Below are 23,872 nucleotides of genomic sequence, written 5' to 3'. Positions count from 1 at the left end.
CTCCTTCTCTGCATGCTGGGACAGTCCAAGATGATGCCACCAAGTGGTCTCTGTGCACATCTTCAATGGGGGCCTCATCTCCACCCCCTAGCTGACATCACTGCTAGGGACTTTCCCACCAAAACATCAAAGGAAAATCCCCTCTTGTTTTGGCCCAGAGGTCCGGGCTTCCCTCTTTATTCAGTAGGCCTGGGCTGCCCAAACCCTAGTGTTACAGCTAATTAACAGATGCAACTTTTCTTTACCACCTGTCTACCCCAGCAGCTGAGAAAAGAACTGTTAATTGCTCCTTTTGTGTGGGGAGGTCTTTGTTCTCTCTGCTGGGGAGCAGGAATATTAACTTGGCCCAGGAGGGTGGGAAAAGGCTTGAAATCTGATCGTAAGCTGAGAGAAATATGAAAGTTCTGGACTACCCATAGGGTGTATATGTAGGTTTCTTGGGATTGTATAGTTTTACCCCAGTTTGATACCTTACTGGAATGTGTAGGCCTAAGAGAAGAGAAACTGCATTTTAGGGCAGATTTCCGATATGTGTAAAATACAGTGACACTGCAGATAAACCAGTAAACCCTACTGACCTTGACCTTACCTAAGAGTGTCAACTAACATTATAAGGCTTACCCCAAGACTACATCTAACCTGCAGATTCCTTTCTTGTGCAAGTCTACCAGTGTGCAGATACCAGGCTGCACACAACTGCAGTCTCACACATGCAGCCTGCAAAACAGTGCACACATATGTGCACACATGTTCATGTGTAACCTGGCCAGTGCCACTTGCTGTAACTGTATTTCAGAGTCCTTATCTTAAAAGGTGGACACTGGAGATAAAAACGAGCAGTCCATTTACCATGTGCTTACTGTGGTTGAGACACAAGTAGTGAGTCTCACCTACAGTAAAAAGTCCAAAACCAAGAAATCAAAAAGCGAAACATCTGGGTGGATTAAATGGGCAAAACCCATTTTGCTATACAACACAACAGCTGTCCATCTCTGGGAATGGATGGACTGAATAATTACTTCAGGGCTATGAGGAAACATGACACTGTAGTGAAGTGATTGCTATGCTCTATCATTCAAATGAAAAAATGTGTAAAACATTCCTGGTTGCAGTGTACAATGAAGATGATAATGAGTATACTAAAAGTGGCTGTGTCAAAGGCACTCTTTAACCCGGAAATGAGCAAAAGATGTGAAAGCTTCAAACTGTGACAGGTTCAACAGTGCGAAGGAAAACATCTCAACATACTGGGTTTTGCCTCCATGAGCATGCCTGCATTTGTCTAAGTGATGACCAAGAGTAAAAGGTAAGGGTGCATATAATCCTAAATTGCAAGATGTCTGCTGCAACGACTGATTGTGCATGAGCCATAAATACCATCCTAATTAGGATTCTCACAAGAGACAGAGTTAGAACGAATGTCAATCAAATCTGAACCAAGCAAAATACTCAACATGAAAGATGAAAACATTGAGAAGTCATGAAGGTTCAACCCTCAAAGAAGGACATTTTAGCTAGGAAAGAGAATTTAAAAAAACCTTAGAAATTCACTTAAAAACCAAAGGTTAATGGGACGTTATAGTTAGGTTATGAATTTACTTGCACAAGACCATAGAAGTTCAGCAGTTATAGTTACAGTTATTTCAAGTAACTATAACTCGTGCCCTTAGGTAACTATAACTCGCACCCTCGCCATGCACTGCTGATTACCCCAGATACTACAGCACTCATGACAACTTTTATAACATCAATAAAAATATCAATGAGACATTAGAAGGTAAATTATTAAAGAAAAAGCTTTCCGCATACGTTAAAAAACCTAGACATTCACTGAAAAAAACAAAGATTACAGGGATGTAATAATTGCATTCTAAATTTACTTGTAAAAACCATAGAAATTCAGCAGCTATAGTTAGAGCTCTCTCAAGTTGCCATAACTCGCGCCCTAAGGTAACTATAACTTGTGCCTTCGCTATGCATAGCTAAATACTCCACATGTTATTTCATTGATGAGATCTTGTATGTCATCTTTGATATTATCACTGCAACATTTGCAATCAAATTATCAATAAGAAAACTGTGCACGGCAAAAGCGCGAGTTATAGTTACCTCAGATGGCGAGTTATAGTTACTTGACTGAACTATAACTATAATGCACCTGCGCCTCCACAGGCCTGCACTGTCAGGCCTGATACATGTAGTTCAGGCTATTCTGGTGTGTGGCACACTTAGTGCAGCACCCCACCAGTAGTCAGGGCCGTACCTGTCCCAGTTATGTGTAGTACCTTTTTACAGGACACTCCTGGGTACAGCACCTCAACTGCCCTTATACGTGCCCCTTCATGGCCTATGTAGGAAGGGCGCTTGCACTTTCTGACTGCAGTACTGTGAGAATGTGCCCAGAGTCCTAAGGCCACGCAAAGAGAGTCAGCAAAAAGCCAGGATGAAAAAGCATAAAGCAAAACGCTTCAGGGAAATACTCCTAACAAGGCCATGTCCAACAAAATGTATATGTGGCCAACCCCACTGCTGTGCAAGCAGGGCCTCGTACGTGGCATAAAACTCCATGGGCAGGCCATCTAATCTACTTGTTTTCCCACATGCCGGGGTTGTATTGCTTGACAAATCTCTTGCTGTGAGATAGGGGAGCAAAGACTTTGTCCAGCATCTCAGGGGGTGTGGAGGAAGGCTAACCCATCCAGCCAAAAGAAACAACAATGCTATCATGAATACTTATTTAAGAATGAAACCGATCCAAATAAGGAAACCCTCAGCAAGAAACTAAATCAGTTGGCCTCATGCCATCATTTGTTCCAGTTGAGGCAGTCAAGAAAGATGTAAGGATTGCTCCATTGACAACTCTTGCAAAGGCTGTGAGTCTACAGAGAGTCTAAAAACTGTGTGAGCACAAGGACAACTAAAATATATAGCTTGGAGACTTTTGATCATAGGTAACTGCATGGTTGATTCTGTTTTTTTTTCGGACTGTTGGAGGGATATTATGCCCACTCAGGCAGGTGACATCAGAATTCAAGTGCCCATGCATGAATGCACTCGTAGTTGGCTGCAGCTGTGTGGAACCAAAAGAGGGAGACTGGATGCGCCCAGGGGGCAGTTCTATAACTGAGAGTTGGCACATTTGCCCATTTGTTTCAGCCAACACGATTCACCACCATAGCTTGTCCAAGGTACTGTCGACAGCACATTCTCCTCTTTCAAAGTTGCATCTTTTTGTCAGAAAATGACCGCCTTCAGCTCTGAGCCAGGTCAGTCAAGACCCTGTCAGGCAAGCAGACAAAGACAGGACACCCCCTGTTGCCTTCCACACTTAGCAATGGCCTAGTTCGCTTGAAGTGAGCGGGAACCATGTCTCTCTTCTCTCTGACTGTTGCCACTGTTTTTCTCATTTGCTCTCTATTTGTCATGATTTTGTTTGCATTTGCACTTCCTTCTTTATTCTGCAGTGTTTTACTTATATTTTGCTTTTGCACTCTGAAAGAAAAGGTCATCGAGGTGGGATTCTTTTTGTAAGATTTGTCTGAATTGCAGGCAATGTACTGTCTGGTATCTCGTCTTAAAATTAAGCATGAGGATATTAGCTCGTGTACAAAAGTCACACAAGTTTCTGTTTGTAGAATAGTTCAATCAGAAAATACCTCTTGGCTGCACTTTTATAGTTCCTGCAAGATATTTTCTGCACAAACCAGTCTACTGTAGGCAAAGCTTAACTGAAATATCACGATTGTGGAAGGGCAGACAATTTAAAAAAAGGTTCATGATACTCAATAAGTGAATTTCGCAAGATTTTTCTCAAGTAATAAACATTTCGCGAGGGCATAATTACAATCTACCCAATGCGTTTCAAATTTGGTTTGTGAAAAACTTTCTGCTTTTCGTATTCCAGACACACGTCCAAATTATAGCATTCATTATCAAGACGACAGAGAGATGCTCACAGCTTTCAGCTGGGATGACCAGAATGTACGTCGCATATTTATAAGGAAGGTAAGGCAAACACAATTTTAATTCTTATTCTGGCCACTTGGCTGTAAACATATGTTCTGTTTCTCGCAAGCTCACAAGTTTTGCCGTGTATCTACTACTGCATGTAGCACCTTGCAGCCCCTTACTCATCCCCACCCTCACACATCTAATGTAGAGCCCTTCAGATTTCTTGGTGAAAAGGGACGCGTATTTCTTTGGGGTGTTTGGGCTTTTTGCAAAAGTGTATATGGGATTTCAAGAACACCTTACCACCCCCAAAGGATGTCTACGTTCATCCCCTACAGCCAACAGTTCCAACAGAGCAGATTTAAGAGCTAATCAAGAATTCATGGAGACATTAATAACAATCTACCTCAGTGACAAGTAGCTTTTTCCTGGGGAAACATAAGAGATTCGTAACTGACCGCAACGGGGCTCACACAGGAGGGGACAGAAAACCTAGGTGTGCACTAGGAGAAGTCTGTGCTGAGATTTCTAAAAGTCACTCTTGCAGCATTCCAGGCTGTAAGATGTCTTATTGAAAAGTATAATGTCCTACTCGGAGAGTTTTAACACGGCGGGATGTGTTAGAAACTAAAATGAAACTGTCTTGTGCCCAGTGCATTTAGACTAGTGTGCTGTAGGAAAGTAGTGTTTCCAATTTCCTATGACTTCTATTGGATTTTTGCTTTTCCGTAGGAAATACATTGGAATATTGTTATCTAGTAGATCCCATAGGCTGGTGCATGCTGCAGAAAGAAACCTATTGAAAAATGCTCTAACTGAGCCACAGGAAGTCTGCAAGTGACAGGCAGTGCCTGCAAAACACAAGAATAACAGCAACAATACTCTCAATGAAAAGGGGTGTTGTCAGGAAATCACAGTGCTGCTGAAGTCATGGTTCGAAATGCCATCAAATCAGATTAATCGTAATTTAAAGGTGACTCCATCAATTACTGAAGGAGGGTTGTGCACGTGCAATGGTGAATTGCACTTGGACATATGTCAGCTTGTCTCGACTAGTAATTAGTACTGGTGATCCACTCTAGCTTAAGCAATGGACATTACAAGTGACATCTCATAGCCTACTTAATTACAAATATATTTGAAAGCTGTCATGGTGTGCGAGGAAGAAAGTACACAATTAGAAAGGTTCCAGTGAAACAAAATAAGAGTTACATTTAGTTTAGGTAGTACATTTAGAAGATTGAAAAAGTAGAAAGAACAAAGAATCAGTAGGCTTGTTGATTACAGCAAGTTCTTTGAGTTATGATCCACAAAGCATTCGTTCATCATGCTCTGGAATCAACGTATGTTCACATTATAGTGCGCCTCCCCCTGCTTCGGCAACACTCACAAAGCTTTTTTTCTTGTTTCAGGTGTACACCATCCTCATGATCCAGCTCTTCGTGACAGTGGCCATAGTTGCTCTTTTCACTTTCTGGTAGGTCATTCACTTTCGCTCTGTTGCTGAGTTTCGCTAAGTTTTTGTTTCTAATTGAAGTATATTCCTTGTGGAAGCCTGGATGGACAGTCCTATGAGTTGTTCATCGTTCAGACACTGAACCTGACAACACGTATGAGAATGAGTCTGAGATTCACCCTTATGTATTACAGCTAATGCCAGCCTTGGTGGGCCCAAATTTAGAGTGAAATAGACCCATTTATAGCTGAGCCATTTAAGCCTTTGGTCTCTGGTTAGCCTGGTTTCTCACAATCTCAGACTCAGTCATCGTTGCCTTAAACCTGTTTTTCTCACAATCTTGTGTTAGGATATTGGCTCCTAGGTCTGGTTACCTCAATGTCTCTGGAGGAAAAAATGGTTCCTCAGGTCTGGTGATGTCTCCATCCTTTGTGGGAATAATGGTACCCTACGCCTGATTATGTCATGCTAACCTTGCTTTATATTGGAATTTCTAGATAGATTATCACGTAGTCTCAGGCTGGGAAACGCCAGGTGGGTTGATAAAAATTCAGTTATGTATCACTCTCTTTGAGCGCAATACCAAGCATGTGACTGGTTGAGACCTGCCATGTATGTTCGAGGAAACACACATATGAGTGATACAGATTATTACCCTGTTGCGTGGGTGCACATCCAGAGTATCAGACGCCGAGGGCAGAGCTTCTCTCGGACACCATGTTCTCTAAAGTCATCTATATATCAGCGGCACCTTCACCCACGCTCTAGACCTGGTTTTCATAGGTGCTGGTGATATCTCAGTGGACCCGGTAATTGTGTGAATGGAATATCAATGCCCTTCATTAACTTATCTTTAAGAGCATGTTATGTGAATATTATTATTTATTATATCGGAGTCGCTAGCGTGTGGGATCTTGGAAAAAGGTAAATGTTTTTTTTCTAGCCGTAAGCAGAGACTTCTGTACTAACAGCTATTTATTCAGTGAACGTACTGGTTTCAATAGAAATTCACAGCCTTCTTAATTGCCAAAGGTGCTTTTTTCCCCCACAGCGATCCAGTTAAAGACTATGTGCAGTCCAATCCTGCCTGGTACTGGGCCTCCTAGTAAGTTTCTCTAGCTTCTCCTACTTTCTTTTGAGCTCGTTCTGTTGTCTATGCTGCATTCCTATCTGTGTCTCTTTCTCTGTTTCTGTGATTCATGCTAACTTTTCTCAGTCTCCTTCTTACTTTCCTCGTTGTCTCTTTCGTCTCTCTTTCTCTCTCTTTCTCCCTCTCTGTATCTCCATTTCGCCCTTTTCCAATCTTGCTCGTTTTGTATTCCGATGTGCTCTCCATATTTCAATCTTCACATTCCTGCCTTCCTTCCTCCCCTCCCTCCCCCCACCCCTTGTCTCTTCTCCAGTATTCTCATTCTCTCACACACAACGATGGCCATAAATACCTGACATGATACGTTTCTTTCCGTTTCCACAGTGCTGTTTTCTTTGTGACTTACTTGATCTTGGCCTGTTGCTCCGGACCAAGGTAAGATAATCTGACAGTTTACATACCTAAAATCTGAAAGGGGCCTGGATACACTATCGGGTCATTAGCCTTGCTTTATAAACCCTGATTGATTGATTTTGTTGATCAAGCATCATTGTGGCAAAAAAACACCTTTCAGGTTACTGAGATGGCAACACTTTGGCAGAGACTTTGGGTCACAGAGAAATGTACTATTTCCCAACATTGGCACACGACGTTAGTGAAAGGTGACAATTAAAAGCCATCTCATTGCAGTAATGCACCAGTCACGAAGCACCCCTGTAAAAGTGGAGAACATACAGATGTACGTTTTGGGATTCTAAGAAATCCATCCTACCTTCATTATAGTTTCGGAGAAGTTGTAGCTTCAAAGGCAGTCAGGAGAGAGGGCCCTGCTGTAGATGTGATTTTAAAGTTATTTATAATTTATGGATGTCTATGTGTGCACTAATTAAATGACTTGAAGAGTCGTGGTCCAAAAAGTCGGTAATGCGAAGCAGCAGTAGGGGCATTTGCAAATCTGCAGATATGGCACTTATACACCTAGTACCCAGAGAAATAGTGAAATCCCAGACAAGGATGGGAATTAATGAAGGTAGATAACTTTGAGGGGGAAGGGGGAAAGACATTACGAAAAGAACAAGCAACCCATTTCCTAGAGAGAAATAGAGATAATGGCTGTGAGTGATGCACACCGACAGATAAGTATTGCCAGACTCAGGTGTTACAGCACAATTAAGTTGTGGTTAACAAGACCGCCTTGAAGCTGTGGGGCTCTGATTGTGTATACTCACTGGATGTAGGAAGAAGGCACAAAAAAGTGATGGACACAAATGTTTGAATTAATATTTAGCTCCCTCTATAGCACTATAGTTGGCAACGAACCATGTGCAAATTAGGGTTGATCCTGCTCCAGCAAGAACAGTTCAGTCTTAATTAGGTGACAACTGCAACAGTTATACCCAGATTTGAGTCTCATCGTTTGTTGTGCTCCCAAGCTGTCCTGAGGCCTAAGAAGACAGAACTGCTGTGACAGTTTGTTTTCCTGCACCAAAGGATCATGGTCTGGCATGATTTGGTCGATGGCATCATTGATTTGCATGTAGTTGGTACCTCTCATTAGTGATGGAGTGAGCAAACAATCTATGAACTGGAATTCCGCTCGGAGTAATTATCAGAACTGAAATGAATTCACAATTCCGCGTGCCGCATTTATGCTTTTCTCTACTAGTATTATACAAACTTCATTGGAGGAACCAACAGCTTTATAAGCGCTTTTAACACCAGAAGCAGGAAAACACGGGCCACTGCTACATATCCTTAATTCTTGTACTGACACCCTACTCCACAGACTAGTGCGGTAGGCCTCTTATGCAAAGTGGACCCAACAATCTCTTCTTTATCTTCTTATTTTACAACCAGAGAGTAGAAATGTATGTATATCATGGGCAGCAATGCGATTGCTCCTGGAAGATTGACGCCCCTAACATGCAATAGGCCATGCTTTATGGGTGGATTTGCTATGTCTTATCGGAGATGCCAGCCCCTGCCATTCCCCTTTTCTCGTAGCAAGAGCCCAAACCTTTTGTTCATCTACTGAAAGATGACATGGCAGAGGCAGAAGGAGACGAAAAAGACTAGCAATGTCTTAGAACAACATGTTGCTTATTTTTTGTCACCCCTGCATCCAGAGTAGAAACCATCTCCTAAGGGAAGAGTTAATAGCCTGTGGAAGAGTGAGAACACATAAGGATAAGATGCCACAACGAAAGGCAAAACACATATCTCCTGGAAAAAAATGTCTGTCGAATGCGCACAGTCATTAGGACATTGGCTGAAGTGTAAAATTGTGCCACAAAATCATTTTCAAAAAGGCACAAATCTGAAAAGATAGAGCTAATTTTCTTTGACCTGGTTTCAAATGGCGAACAAACATTGACAAAGCCAATAGGTCTTGGCTCTGAAAGGCTTTCCTATTGCTTTTTTGTTAGCCGAACGCACATGCACGGCTGGCAATTTTGCAATGGGTTTTCTATTTAAGAAAAAATATCCCAATATGGCCAGTGATGCATGGAGAATCATCGCGATACATGTGCATACCCACGTCATAAAATATTTGCATATTTGTACTGACATATGGCCGTCATTGTTATTTTACCTGTTTGACATGGCGACTTGCCATGTTAGATCAGTAAAAAACATGCTAAAGAAAACACGAGGAAGCTCAAAAAAGGAAGCAAGCATCCCGGTGGTAATTAGCAGCTGTCACTCTACTTTGTAAAAAGAGGACGAAAAATAATGGAAACATTGAAAACGAAAAGCGGGATAGGCAGCTGGCTGGGGAGTGGGATTAGTATAATCAGGGAGTGGGATGGGAGTGGAACTAAAAGGTGCATAAGGTAGAGTAGGGGAGAGAGCAAGAAACCCATGCACTCTAGTATACTGCTAAATGTAAAATAAAAAAGAGTTCCACCACATCAACAGTGGAAGGATACAGCTCATCCAGTCGGAACACAATGAGACTGAAATATTGTTTGAGTAGTACAAACACAGGAATAGTGAGGAAAGTCTTTGAATCAGAAGCCAACACTTTTAACACATAGCAAAGGCATTCAGTGATGAGCAAGGGGGTAACCCAAAACCCACTCTTAGTATATGATAGATTTTGGAAGCAATACCCCTTCTAAGAGACAGATAAAGCTGTCCTTAACTGAAACATACAAAAAGTGAGCCATTAACTGCCATCGTGAATCATGCTGGGATTGTGTTGCTTCTCTGCTGCCTTTAAGCGACAGTCCAGTTTTTTCTTTATATGAGTTACTAGGCTTCTAGAAACTTTTTCATTTTATTTTATCTCTTTTAGAATATAAGAAATAAAAAAGTGTATTTGGAGTACTATTGAATCCACTCTTAGTAATGTTTTTTTTAGAATAATATGTGCTAATTTTGTTAAACAACAAACAACGTGTAGAATATATTGCCTTAACATAGACATTGCTTAAATATAGTTGGAGTGCTTCATTTCTCACTTCTGAAAATTTTTCTGAGGTCTTGCACAGTGTAAGAAATTAGGTTATGGATTGAGGGGAAGTGGAAGGCCCAGTCAGGCAACAACCACAATCCTTGTCGGGATGAACTAGAAAAATTCTCTAAATTAACCTATGTTTAACCTTCTGGTAGCTTGGCAAAATGCAGTCAGGCGAAACTTAGAAGCACTGTGAAAAGTATTTATGCAGCACACAAACAGTAATAAAGTGAAAACAAAACAAAACAAAAATCCCACACCAATTAAGAAAAATAGGATGAACTTTAATAGATACAATGGCATCAAACTAACACAAATTCAGTCAGTAGACCTGGAGATATAGCATTGAAAAGCACAAAACACCACTTGCGGTCATCTGATTGTGCTAGACTGGGTGAAGGTCACAAGTTTAGGCCAACCGCAATGAAGTGCAGGACAGATGCAGGGGCTAGGTTAGTCCCACTGAAAAAGTTTACCTTCTCCAAGTCCAGCACAAAGATTCCACAGAGGAGGAGGCTGACAGGAGCAGAAAGAGTGTCACAGAAATTTGTCGCTTTAGCACGAAGAACAGGCTTGGCATCACCAATAGTCACTGCAGCATGAAGATCCAGTCCTGCATTGTGAAGGGTCATTGCTGGACCTCAGCCTTAGCGGTCAGCCTCAGTGTTGTTGCTGTAGCGTGAAGTACAGATATTGCCTTGCCAGTCATCACTGGTGGTTGCTGTAGCATGAAGAGTCGAGTTCACTAGAGCTTTGGGTTGGCAATCATTGCAGGCAACAGAGTCCCAGCGGAAACTGTCCCATTCATGGTCCTGAAAAGCCCAAAACCTCAGTATTTCTCCTCTGTTCATAGGAAAACCTCAACTGATACCAGACAAGGGTCGAGGACCTAGGAGGCACCTCTTGAAGATCAGCAAATGACTCCAGCTTGGGCCAGCAGATCACATGCAGGTCCAGTTTCAACAGGTCAGCTGGACATTTCAAGGAAGGCCCCTGGAGCTTGTTGTATTCCTGTAACTCAGAAGAAAAGTCAGTCAACTGACTCTTGGAGTCACTCAGTTATCCTTGGATAAAGGGAGCAGTCTTCCTCCACAGAGGGCAGGGCAGGCCACAAGCAGCAAGGCTGTCCTCTGGAGGAACAAGGCAGGCCCCAAGCAGCAGAGCAATGCTCCAAGCAGAGTAGTCATGGGGAACAAGGTAAGCCTCAAGCAGCAGAGCAGTTCTTGGGGGAATAAGGCAGGCCTCATGCAGCAGGGCAGTCTCTGGGGTGAAAGCAGTCCTTCCTGTTTAATGTCTGCATTTCCAGGAGTGTATTGAAAAGTTGTTCTGAAGGCCCACTATTTATACCTGGTGCCAACATTTGAAAGGGAATCTTCTATGCTAACCCCACACCTGGTTCTGGAAAATTCCTCCCTTACCCTGCCAAGGCCCCAAGATGTCTGGCTTGACAAATGGGTAGTGTCAGATTCCTGCTCTGCCCTGCCCATCCTGCCAACAGCTAGTCCCCTTTTGCCTCACTGCGTACTGGGATTAGGCAAAGTCCAAAAATAAGCTATTCACAGTCATGCAACCCAGGACACTAGCAGCAGGCACCAAATGGGAGGACAAGAAAATGGCAACTTTCTAAATGTAGCATTTTCAGAACTATGGCTTAAAGATTGACCTGACCATTAAAAAGGATTTTCAAATTACAATTCTTTTCACAATCAAACATTAGCACTTACTAAATGAAATAATATTGTAACCTAATGTTATCCTACAGGAGAGATAGGCCTTCCAGTATTGAAAACTAATATAGCATTTTTTCACTACCATTATATGTAAAATTTAAAAACGTATGTCCTACTTTTTAAATACAATGCATCCTGCCTTATAGGTGCTGAGGGTCCATTCTCGGGTGACTAATATGTATTAAAAGTGAATGTGTAGGCCTGGCAAAAAAAAATTGCCAGGCCAAAATAACAGTTTAAAACTGCACTACAAGCTGCAATGGCAGGAATGGAATATGTTTTAAAGGGCTACTTTACTTGGTGGCACAATGAGTGCTGCAGACTCACAAGCAGCATTTAATCTACAGGCCCTGGGTACATGTAGTTCAATATACTAAGGACTTATAAGAAAAATAAATGTGCCAATCAGTTGTAGGCCAATTTTACCATGTTTTAGGGAGAGAGCACAAGTACTGTTAGCTGTGATAAAGCACCCAAAGTTCTAATACTAACAAATACGAATTCAGAAAATAGGAGGGGTGAAGGCAAAACGTCTGGTTGTAATCATGCAGAGAAGACCATGTCCAACACACAAGTACAGAGATATTTAAGTGTATATACTGAAGATGACCATGCTTTAGAACTGCTCTGTTACAGGTGAGTAGTGGCTACTTTTCTTTCAACATTCACATATTGGTGCAAGGTTAGGTTTGCCTTCATCTGGAGCCTTCCAGAATGCACTCACCTTATTAATATAGAGTTACACCTTGGACCTTAATAGAGGTGTCCCCTGATTGGGTGAGAAATTACACCAGCTTGCATAATTTCCAAGAGTAGGGAAAATTGAATTGAAATGAAAGCCTATTTCTATTTCTTTCTTTGTGGCCATGATAAACCAAACCTGTATTTCAATTAACCATAAACTAGATGACAATTGAAACGGTTAAATAAGTGGCCTAAGGCACAGGCTTTTGTAACAACACTTGTGTTTTTCCACATGTTATTGGTGTTGGGAAAAATAAATACTGGGCCAGATGTACAACACATTTTTGCGATCACCAAATGCGAAAATCACCTTTTGCGACTGCCAAAAGGCCTTCCTGGATGTGCAATCCCTATTTTGCGAGTTGGTAACCTGTTAATGACTCACAAAATAGGGATTGTGACTCGCAATTAGGAAGGCGTGTTTCAAGGGTGCCACTTCCTAATTGTGACTCGCAGGCCATGTATTTGTGACCGTGAATGCTCCCCTTCCTGAAAGTGGGCACTAACACTTTATCAGAGCGGGCTGTGGTCCCACGGACCGCTGCCTACTATGAAAAAATGAAAAGTAACTTTTAATTTTAGTTTTTTAGGTGTATCTGGTTTTTCTTTAAGGAAAACAGGCTGCATTTAAAAAAAAAAATTGCTTTATTGACAAAGCAATCACTGACATGATGGTCTGCTGACCCCAGCAGGCCACCAATTTTTGTGATTGTTGCCGTTCACAAATGGGTCGCAATTTGTGACCTGCCTCATGAATATTGATGAGGCAGGTGCCTTTTGACCCATTTGCGAATCACAAACAGTGTGGTTGACACTATTGTACAATTTATTCTGCGACTCGAAAAAAATTGCAAATTGCGAGTCACAAAACGAAATGGTCGTATATCTGGCCCACTATTTCTTGCAACCGCTTGTAAATGTTTTCAGGAGCACTGAGCTACAGGTTCGCCAAGTGTCAGCCCGTCTCTCCTTGTAAGCATGGAAATAAGAGTACTTTTTAACTCGTTTCAGATGTTTTCTACTGTTCATTTTTTCTCCACTACCACTAGTCGTTTCCTTTCAGACCAAAATGTACATTTTGGATCCTGGTCTGATGCATGGATAAGGTGAATTACATTTGTTTATACTCGAAGATTATATATTATATTCGAGGAAGGCGGAACCGTCTTCTGAATCAGGGTCAATACTCAAGGGAATCTGTGAAGGAAAACTATGTATGTATAGACTAAAAATAATTCTGTGAAATCCCGCTTATTCTGTATCATAAAATGAATAGTGTGTGAGAAATCCCTGCCAGTGGGTGCATTTTCCTCTTGAATCAAGCATGGGTCAGGGTCTTACAGTTTTTTTTTGCTCTTTCGACACATTAAACAATATAATGAAGGTAATACGCTGCTGGTTAATGTCAATAAAACTAAGGTAATGACCTTTGGGAAGTATAAGAACAAAGGAAAGCTTCAGTGGAAGATGGGAAGTGCAACCACTGAGCAGACAACATTGTTTTAGACAATGGGAAACCCAGCCTCCAGATAAAGCAGACAGTAAGGGCCTGATTTATGAAAATTTTGATATATGAAAATTATATTTTGTAAGTTTACACCGTTTTAGCGTCAAAAAATGACGCAAAAGCAGTGCTAACTTGTCATAAATCAGGCCCGAAGTCTGCCAGGGTCACATTCACCCTGTCTAAATTAAACTCTTGTCTCTTTGTCCCTTCAGCTGAAGCTATCACTCGAGATACATGGGCCAAGTGAAAACCGACACTCTCATATGGCCACAAGGCTTACTAGGATAGCTTGCTACTACTTTTGACAGATTACAATGCTCTCCTTACATGAGAGAATTCCAACTCCCAAAATATATCCGCCGCTCCATACTCCACTTGGAATTAGGTCTAACTAAGCAAGTTCTGTACACAAGCTAAAAGGGCACTCTGAAGACTGCTCTACAAGAGATCTTCTCCAAGTCAGACATTCTTTGGTCACAGATTCTAAAGTATCTAAAGTTAAGTCTATAGACCTACAAGTGGAGGCAGACGCCTTAGTCATCCCCTTAATATCATACTCAGGGTTAAAAGCAGTCGCAGCTCACAGGGCGTGCAAGGGGCGTGGCGGCATGCGGAGGTGGGAGTAGGGGGAATAAACATTAAATTAATTTAAAAACAAACACTTACCTGCACACCGCCGAGCTACCCCTCAGTCTCCTCTGCTTCAGGCTGCAGGCACATGCTCCTAGCCTGCCCTGCGGTTAATCCTGACGCTGCTCAGAGGCCTGCAGTTATGCCGACCCAATTGCAAAATCTTATGAAGCAAAGGTAATGCAATCCTACTTGAAAGCTGCACTCAGTAGGGAAATGAGACTCAAAAAGTTTCAGCACAAGGCTGATGATCTCACCAATCATCAAATTTTGCACTAGTTGGGAATCTGACTGTAGTATTGATCACTGTAGATTTTGCAACTACAAGACAAAAACTATGTTACAGCTACTTTGCTGCTGCCCAGATTTTTTTCATGCACAATGCACTTTACTGAAGCCTATTGGCCTGATTTAAGAAAAGTGGTGCTACATCCAATGCAGCACCACTTTTTTTGCGCCCCTTAGCACCCCCCTACTGCCACCATGAGTGTACTGTATTTAATATACGGTGCACTATAGTGCAGGGTATGGGCAATAGCATCAACATTTTCTATGCTATTGATGTACTGTGTAGGATTAGCGCCAACATTTTGGTGCTAATCCTGCACAGTTCATAGGGGCCCATTGAAAGCAATGGTGTGCCCCTTTTAACACCTGCTCTGTGCAGGCGTTAAAAGTAGCAGAAAAAAATGACACAAATCTCTTAGATTCCACTGCGCCATTTTTGTGGTCCCCCTAATGGGGGAACACCCCCTTGCACACATTAGGCCTGGTGCAGGCATAATGTGGTACAAGGTGTTATGCATGCATTGTGCCACTTTGTAAATTCAGCGTAGCGATTTTGGCCTCGTTGGCCACATTAGTGTGAAAAAAAAAAAAAAGGTTACGCTAAGAGGCGCACGGCCCTCTCAAATCTGGGCCTATGTGTTTAGGATTTTCACCTGCAAAAAACACTTGGAACTTTTGTCTGACAACAGAAATTCCCATGAACTTGGCCTGTTTTGGCAAATTTATGGATTTAATTTCCTCTTCAGGCTTATCCTGATCAAGGCCACAGCTGCTCTAAGGCCCAAAGTTAAGAGGTCCTAGCGCCTCCTTGCTCATTATCGTCATATTTGTTTACGCTAATGTGTCCCAACAAGGACAAAATCGCTGTGCCAGATTTACAAAGTGACACAATGCATGCATTGCCACTTTGTAACCCCTTGTGCCACATTATGCCTGTGCCTGGCATAATGTATGCAGGGGGGGGCCAACAAAATGGTGCCAAGAAATCCAATATATGGTGTCATTTTTAATGCTTGCACAGAACAGGCATGAAAAGGAGGCCCACCATTATTTATAATGGGCCTCAATGTGCTTTGCAGGATTAGCGTCAACATTTGCAACGCTAATCCTGCAAAGCACCCAACCATCATAAACATTTTTGACGCTGGTTCCCTAACTACCTCCATGGTGCGTTGTATATTAAACACGGTGCACACATGGTGGCGTAAGGGGGTGCTAAGGGGCGCAAGAAAAGTGGTGCTGCAGTGGATGCAGCTCCACTTTTTCTTAAATTAGGCCCCTAAGTATTATATGCTTTTATGGCTTTACTTGCTTTAAAAGAGCACTTGCTTGCGTCGTGTGAAACACTGGGATTTCCATCACATGTTTTATTAGGTACTTGACTGCCTGTTCAATGAGGCTGTTTGTTGGTGATTTTACTGTTTTATATGTACCACTTTTAACTAATTGACACAATAATTAAATATTATCACTGTCACTGCTCCATGCTTACATCAACCAGAGTTGTTAACTTTTGGGTACAGTTAATGCAGTTTCTGGTGAAATCCAGTAGATGCACCGCTGAAGGAAGTTACAAATGTTTTTCTGTACAAATTATGATAAGCCAAAGTGCATCACACAAATGTCTCACATTATTTGTAGGTGGATTTGCGGATGCACCAGGAAGTCAAAGACATTAACACAAAATCTGTTTCGAGTTTGGGCCTATAAGTGCTTTGTTCTTGATTGCGTTCTTTACTACCTTTAAGCCACCTCTCTCAGTGGTATTATCTTCTCATTTTGTTTTCTATATTACGCATATACTGCCAATAACCAAATATTTTTTCTCCTTTCCCGTTTTTGCACTCCGCCGCCAATCACGCATCTCAGACTGTTTCACTGCCATCTGGCATTTTTTGGCACTACAACCACTCATGGTGACCATTGTAAAACTGAGGCCTTTAAGTTCCCTTCCTCCTCAACAGTAATCGCTCTTACTGACTGTAAGCAATTTGGCCCACACTTCTTGATATTCATCCCTTTGTCCAGAAACCTTGGGTTCTTATCAACCCCTTCATAAAAATTGAAGTCTCCGTAACCAACAGACCTTCTGCGCCATGTTGTCAACACCTGAATATATGCACATGTGCTCACATATGTCCTACATTTTGCCACTCAAATACTGTACAGTTTACCAAGGCATACCCCCACCTTAGCATACGGCCACAAATACAGGAAGCAAATCTCCTAGAAAAAGGTCAGATAGAAGCTACTGGACGTTATATTCAAAGCACTAAATGGTCTGGCTCCTAACTAAAGGCCTGATTTAGATTTCTGCGGACAGGTTACTCCGTCACAACGGTGACAGATATCCCTCCCATTTGCAGAAATATAAATACCATTATTTCCTATGGGATTTATATTTCAGTGGACGTGATATCCGTCACCATTGTGACGCTGTAACCTGTCCTCCAAAAGGTAAATCAGGCTCTTGGTCTACTGTAGCTTCCTTATCACGTTACACGTCAATCTGGAAATGAGGGCCTACCAATGAAAACCTCTTTGTCAAACCTTAGCGTCCTGTGCCTCATCCAGTCTTACTTTTTGTAGCATCATTTTATTGCAAATTAACACAGTAACAACAAAGAAGCCACCTTGTTCGGCATGGAAAACATATCACATAGCAGAAAAGTCTGATAGAAGACCCAATGGGAGTACAACTCCATCTACCCCTAATCATATAACAGACCCCCTTCTTCATTTTTCAGTTCCTCAAACCGTGGTATGCCCACTGTTTCTTCCAAATTTTATTATACTTGTGAGAACATCCCCGGGCCACATAAATTGTCTCCTTCAACTTGACGCACCAGTCCGTACCCCGGTTCCAGGCCAGCATTGAGGGGGCTGCTATCAAGGTCCAGTTGCGGGCGATTTTGCACTTGGCCAATAACGTACATACTCCCACTAACATTCTGTGCCCTCTGGGTCTCCCCATGTCATTGAGTATGCCAAGCAAAGCAATTATACCGTCGGCCTCCACCCGGGCACCTATCACGGCAGACAACACTTCAAAAACAGTGGTCCAATAACCTTGGATTATTGGGCATTGCCAGACAATATAAAAGAAGTCCCCTCTCGGGTCACTGCTGCAGTGGCAAGCCAGAGAGGAAGCGAAGCCTGCCTTGTACATACGGGCGGGAGCCATATAGGCTTCAAGAAGGTATTTAATTGGATGAAGCGGAGCCGAACAGAGATTGATAAAGTACAATGGCCCATGCAGGCGTTTCTCCAGTCTGCCTCATCCAGCCCCCTTCAAATGACTCTCCCACCTCGCTCTCAGCGGTTGGTGAGAGGATCACTAAAGATCTGTATATTTGAAATACCCCCCTTTAATTAGGGGGCTAGTGAGGAGCTTGTTTTCTAGGGTACTGCATTCAGGGAGTTCTTGTAGAGCATTGTGGTATGTGTATAGTGCATGGCTTAACTGTAAGGACTGGGAAGTGGGCATGCATAATTCAAACTGAACCACCTGGAAAGCCTTCATATGACTTCCGCTCCATACAGTGCCAAGCCTTGATATCCCTATCTAGTACCACCCCTGAATCCACCAAGGGAGGCCACCTGATCCAGCCATCTATCATCCCTCAGCGGAATTTCCCCATTCAGCCTGCGATTCCACCCCATCCATCGCAGTGCTACTCTTCATGCTCCAAACACCACCTGGGTTGCCTCTGGAAGATCGTAAGGAATGGAGGCACTGTATAACACATTGAGGACACTATCCAAGTCCAGTATGGCTAGCTTCTCTCTGTATGTGGGATCATCCCACTCCCGTCTAAACGATCATTTGAATGGAGTAGTTGTGTCACCCAAACATAGAGTCTGATGTCTGCCATGGAGAGACTCCAATCATACAGAGACCGTATGCATGTGTTGAAGGCTACTTTAGGTGTGCACCCAGCCCATATACATTTTGCGACTGAGAGCCTGAACCAAATCAAATCACATCTGTGGGATGTGGAGGGGGTAGTTCTGCAAAACATATAGAAATTTGGGAAGGATTTACATTTTAAACAACGCAATCCTACCCATGTTGTTGTGAGGAAGATTAGTCCAGTGCACCAAAAATTTCTTGGCGGAGGGGGTCCACTGTGGATTTGCCCCAGTTCATCCAGAGCCCGAAACATCTTCGAAGATTTCTAGGATCCAAAGAAGTCTAGGCCCAGTTTCTGTAGGTAGAGACATGAATAGAAAGACTTCAGCCACATAAAGGGCTATGTGGTCTTACAGAGCCAGGCCCCAGTCAAAGCCCCACACCTGGGCATCACATCAGATCCACATTGCCATGGGCTTAATAGCGAGCGTGAATAAGAAGGGGGTTAAGTTGTAGCCCTGCCTGGTCCCCACTGTCACTTGAAAAATGTCGGACATCGCTCGATGCACTTGCACTCACACCCTGGTTCCTACATAGAGGACCTTAATGTATGTCCTGAAACAGGACTGAAGCCCATACCCTTGAGCACCTCAACCAAATAAGACCAATCGACCAAGCTTTCTCAAAACCGGTTAACATGAGGGCTGTTTGGCTGCCCAGTGTCTTGATCTGGGATAATGTGATATGTACCCTACAGATACAATGTCTAGTGCTCTACCCTGGGATAAACCCACACTGGTCGGGGTGGACCAACCTGGGCAGGACCATCAACAGTTGGTTTGCCAAGAGCTTAGCATTAATTTTTATTTCAGTACTAATAAGAGATTTGGGTTGGAAAGACACACAGGTTAGTAAGTTGTGACCAGGTTTAGGAAGGACTCCAATCATTGCCTGGTCAATCTCTGGGGAAAAGTGGCTCCTGGCAATGGCCTCAGTACATAAACGAAGCAAGGGAGGAATGATGTCTGGATGGAGTCTATGGTAAAACTCCATAGGGTAACCATCAGGGCCCGGGATCATGCCCGAGGTAAAATCCACCAGTCAACCACGACCCCTCCCCAGCAATGTCTTTTACAAGGCCCTTCCTCTCTTGAAGGGTCACGCAGGGCATGGGGAGCTCCCCAAACTTCAAGAGGAAGCCATCAGGGACTTGCGGACCTCTTCCAAGTGCTTTCTGTGCAGTGTGGCATGGTCTAATTTAAGCTGTCAGACCTCCTGTGTGTTCAGAGATCCCAGTGCCCCACAGTCCCAGTGCTAGACTAAGAACTCAAGGTCGATCAACCGGCGAAGCCTGTCGCTTTCAGATCACCTAATGAAGGATCGAACCACACCCCTCATTTAAGCCGTGCCGGCCTCCCAAAGGTTCCAGACGGAATCAACATTTCCTTCATTTACTGCAAGGAAGGATTTGAATTGATTCTGTAAGCGCTCTGTTAACCTATCATTTTGAAGGAACCACACATTAATGTGCAACATCGGGGCTGTTGTCACTTGGGGGAGCATCAAACCGTAGTAGGACAGGCACGTGATCAGAGATTCCCTTGGGACAGGATCTGTGATCCTGTGCTACGAAGAAGCTCTGCGTCCGGAAAGAACAAGTATTCATTACAGGATAACAAACCATGTGCAGCTGATGTATGGGTGAAGCCAGGGTCTCTCGGGTGCCATACCCGCCATGCATCGCTGAGGCCCAGCCCCTGTGACCAGTCTGCCAGACCCCGGCCATGCCGTGCAGGTCCACACCAGTAGGGTTGCCCCATTATGTTGCTGAAGTCACCCGAGAATTGTCCATTCATGCAGGAGAGCAGCCACTATATCTATAAGCGTGTTCATAGTAGACTGATGTAGTGTCAGGGGGACATAAATCCTGAAGACTTGATGGAGAGTACCCTCCATGATGCACTCAAGAATGATGTAGCTGCCCTGGGTGTCTCTATTGGCTTTAGCCACAGCCATGGGAAGGCTCTTGTGCAAGATGGTGGCCACCCCCATGGAGCCCCTAGCATGGCCCACAAGAAAAACCGAGTTGTACCCTTTATGTGTGAGGAAGTGGCAATAAGTGCCCAGGAGATGGTCTCCTGTAGCAATACTACCTTATGGAAGTGCAGCTGGAGGAAGTGAAAAACGGCCCCTCTCTTAATCTGGTCCATGATCTGACATTCCAGGTCAGAATCATGTAGGAAAGGGCCATAGTGGTGTCGGAGGAAGGACTCGGTCGCCTGCAGGACCCAACACGCTAAGGGCCAACTGCACCAAATGGTGTTGCTCACAGAAGAGGATGCCGGGGTTAGCATGAGGAAGCCCAGCTAGTAGGCTTATGTGGTCCAGTGTCTCCTGAGGCGATTTGTACAAGGTGAAACAGAAAACAATGTAGCCAACTCAGCATAACACAAAAATAAACCCCAAATAGCCCCACCCTATACTTCCCACCCTGAAGAAGCATCTGTCACCCTTTCCTAACATACGATAGAACAAACACTCAAACGAGGGAAGGAGGTGGAACCATGTGGGTCCGAACATGTCCCCCCACCGCACCAACTCTGATGGAGATTACCATGCCAGGATAACGTGGTGCTGGTGTGCACTTAAAATCAAAAGTGTGATTTCACAGTGGCGTTTCATGGGAAACCTATGAGCGTGTCAGTGTCAGGAGAAGGCTGCAGCTTATGGATCGGCATTTGGTGTGTCCTCTCATCTTCTATTCTGAGGCTGGGGCTAAGTCGCGGTGTCTCAACAGATGTCAGCGTGAGGTTCTCCATGGACGATTGTGCTTTGGTTTGGCAGCATCACAAGTGTAGTTGGAATGTAGATCCGTGGAACCCCAGGGTGCAGGCAAATGAGGAGTGAGTGGCAGTTGCTTGGTGAGCCAGGTTCATGCCTCCCTGGGGAACTTGAAGAAAAGTGTTTTCGAATCATGGACCACACGTAACTTAGCAGGATGCAGAAGCATGGCTCTCAGTTTCATTTTGACTTGGTTGAAGAATTTCCATTGAGTCTGCACCAAGCGTGTGTAGTTGGGAAAAATCATGATGCAAACAGATTTGTAGAGACGTTCCGTGGTTGTGTGGGCTCACCTTAGAATGTGCTAAGTGGTAAGCGATTGGTGGGCTCTCTCTATGACAAAACAATTGGATAACTGTGATGAGTCCATCCAAAACCACAGCCACCGCTCCACGAATAGCTCAGGGGAGGATCCCTCGGCCACCTCCAGGAACACAACGAAGTGAAGGTTGTTGCACCAGGCCCTATTTTCAGTGTCCTTGGTGCAATCTTGCAGGCCCTTTACGCCTCTGGTCAGGTGGACTATCTCTGAAGAGAGGTGCTTCACAGTGTCCTCCAGGGTAGAGCGCCATTCTCTGGTTTCCGAGACCCTCTCCACCATTTGGCAGAGGTCCTGTAAGAGTAGGGACACAACCGCACCCACCTCTCGTATCTTTATCTCCAATGCCACTTTCGAGTCGTGGATTGCCTTCAAAATGAGGGCTGTGTTGTCACCCACCTTCGGGTGTCCATCCCTTGTGGTGCCATCTGAGGGCCCCCACTACCCCGCTCACCTGTGCCGTGTACTTGTCCATTTTGGTCTGGCCCCTTGGTCCTTTAACTCAGCCCACGGCGCCGCGCAGAGATGGACTGGTTGTCTCGCCGTAGATGGAGCGCCGTTTCTCCTGTGCCTTACAGTGACCTCCTGGGGGTGGCAATAATGTGTTTATGTTGGTTGCTGGGAGGATAAAAGGGGAGGATGCCAGCCTGCATTCACTGCAAGGACCCCACCTGAGGATTGGCCCCTTGGGCAGAACAAGCAGGCAGCTCCTCACCCACCTACAGGAATCCCAGCCAGTCCTCAAGTCCTCCAAAATTAGCCCTGTGTAAGCCCTAAAGTCCTCCTCAGAGGGGGGCAGGCAGACCGTGCATTTACAAAGTGGAGCGAGAGGGTCCAGCCAATGCCAGAAGAATGATTATGTTGGCGGGCTAGGGGTCAAAAAATGCAGACCAATGTGCGCCCCAGTTGGGTCACATGCGCAGGGGGAAGGCCATCCTTATAGAAGTGCTGCAGGGCTGTGTGCTTAATAAACCATGAGGAGCTGCGCATGTTGAACTCAAAAGACCAGTTCAGGGTCCAATAAGTGCTGGAGGGCCCATACGCAATCACAAGGCAGCATAAATTAGCAATGATCTAATAGGTACCCCCAGCACCTCTTGTGTTTTAATAGGAGAGCCCAGGAAGGCCAGCAGGTTACGCCAGGGGGTCCCCTCGCCAATGCTACCCAGGTGATATACAGCAAAGGAGGAGGCTGGAAGGAGACACCAAGCCAACAGTTCATGAGGCTGGGCCCAGGCCAAAATTCACCCAAGGAAGGGGTCCTCTGTCCCCAGGCCCAACCAATGCCAATCTAGGGGACATACTGGACCCCAATCCTTCCTCCTACTTATCCTCAGGGTCGGGAGCAGGGTGCCACCTCGCTGCCCCCAGGGATCTGGGCCGCACCCCAGCCGTCTCCTCAGGCCCGAGTCTCTGCAGCCTACTTTGTGGTCCTGAAGGCTCGATGGCATCCATCACTGCCCTCTCTGCTGATGCCAAGCATGGCACAGCTTCAGCTGAACTCGCAGCAGGAGAATCACCACTGCAGCCCAAGACCAATAGAACGTAGAGAGGCATGCAATCGACCAGCTTGGCCTAGACTATGAAACAGGAGCAAAGGGCTCCGTGTGAAGGAAGCTCTGCCTCAGCCTACAGCTGTCACCCAGGCTGCTTTGTCCACCGCACCCGCTGACTCAGCCACCAGAGCCACCCAGGATCGCAAGAGTCTGTGCCAACTACACACACAGGTGTACAGTGCAATGAGGCCTGCATCGTCACTCCTCCGCTGCATGCCAGTCCCAGGAAAATTGAAAACATGGAATGGTGGTGCGGGAGCTCAGCAGAGTCCACCTGCCATTTTGGTCATCCAGGCCACGCCCCCCCATCCAGTCTTTTTACATATCATTGAGCTCCTTACTTCCAGACAATCGTGCAACCCCATCTCTTCGAAAGTTCAAATAGCAGTTAAGGGACATCCACTGTAACTTGAGAAACAAGAGTGATTACTGCATTTTCTGTTGTGA

The 23,872-nt window shown here is 44.4% G+C and overlaps 1 protein-coding gene across 1 annotated transcript in view; it reads left to right on the top strand.

Moving 5' to 3' along the window:
* The window catches only part of FAIM2 (Fas apoptotic inhibitory molecule 2), a 195,866-nt gene that overhangs the window by 14,359 nt on the left and 157,635 nt on the right, over positions 1–23,872 (top strand). Inside the window, exons 3-6 of the mRNA XM_069230667.1 lie at positions 3,905–4,005; positions 5,364–5,428; positions 6,459–6,512; positions 6,882–6,932. Of these exons, the coding sequence (XP_069086768.1) occupies positions 3,905–4,005; positions 5,364–5,428; positions 6,459–6,512; positions 6,882–6,932 (271 nt within the window). The remainder of the gene's footprint in view (positions 1–3,904; positions 4,006–5,363; positions 5,429–6,458; positions 6,513–6,881; positions 6,933–23,872) is intronic.

The sequence above is a fragment of the Pleurodeles waltl genome, chromosome 4_2, assembly GCF_031143425.1.
Source record: "Pleurodeles waltl isolate 20211129_DDA chromosome 4_2, aPleWal1.hap1.20221129, whole genome shotgun sequence".
NCBI classification, from domain to species: Eukaryota; Metazoa; Chordata; class Amphibia; order Caudata; family Salamandridae; genus Pleurodeles; species Pleurodeles waltl.
Note: the sequence above shows the minus strand (reverse complement) of the source record. Positions and strands in the feature narration are given on the sequence as shown.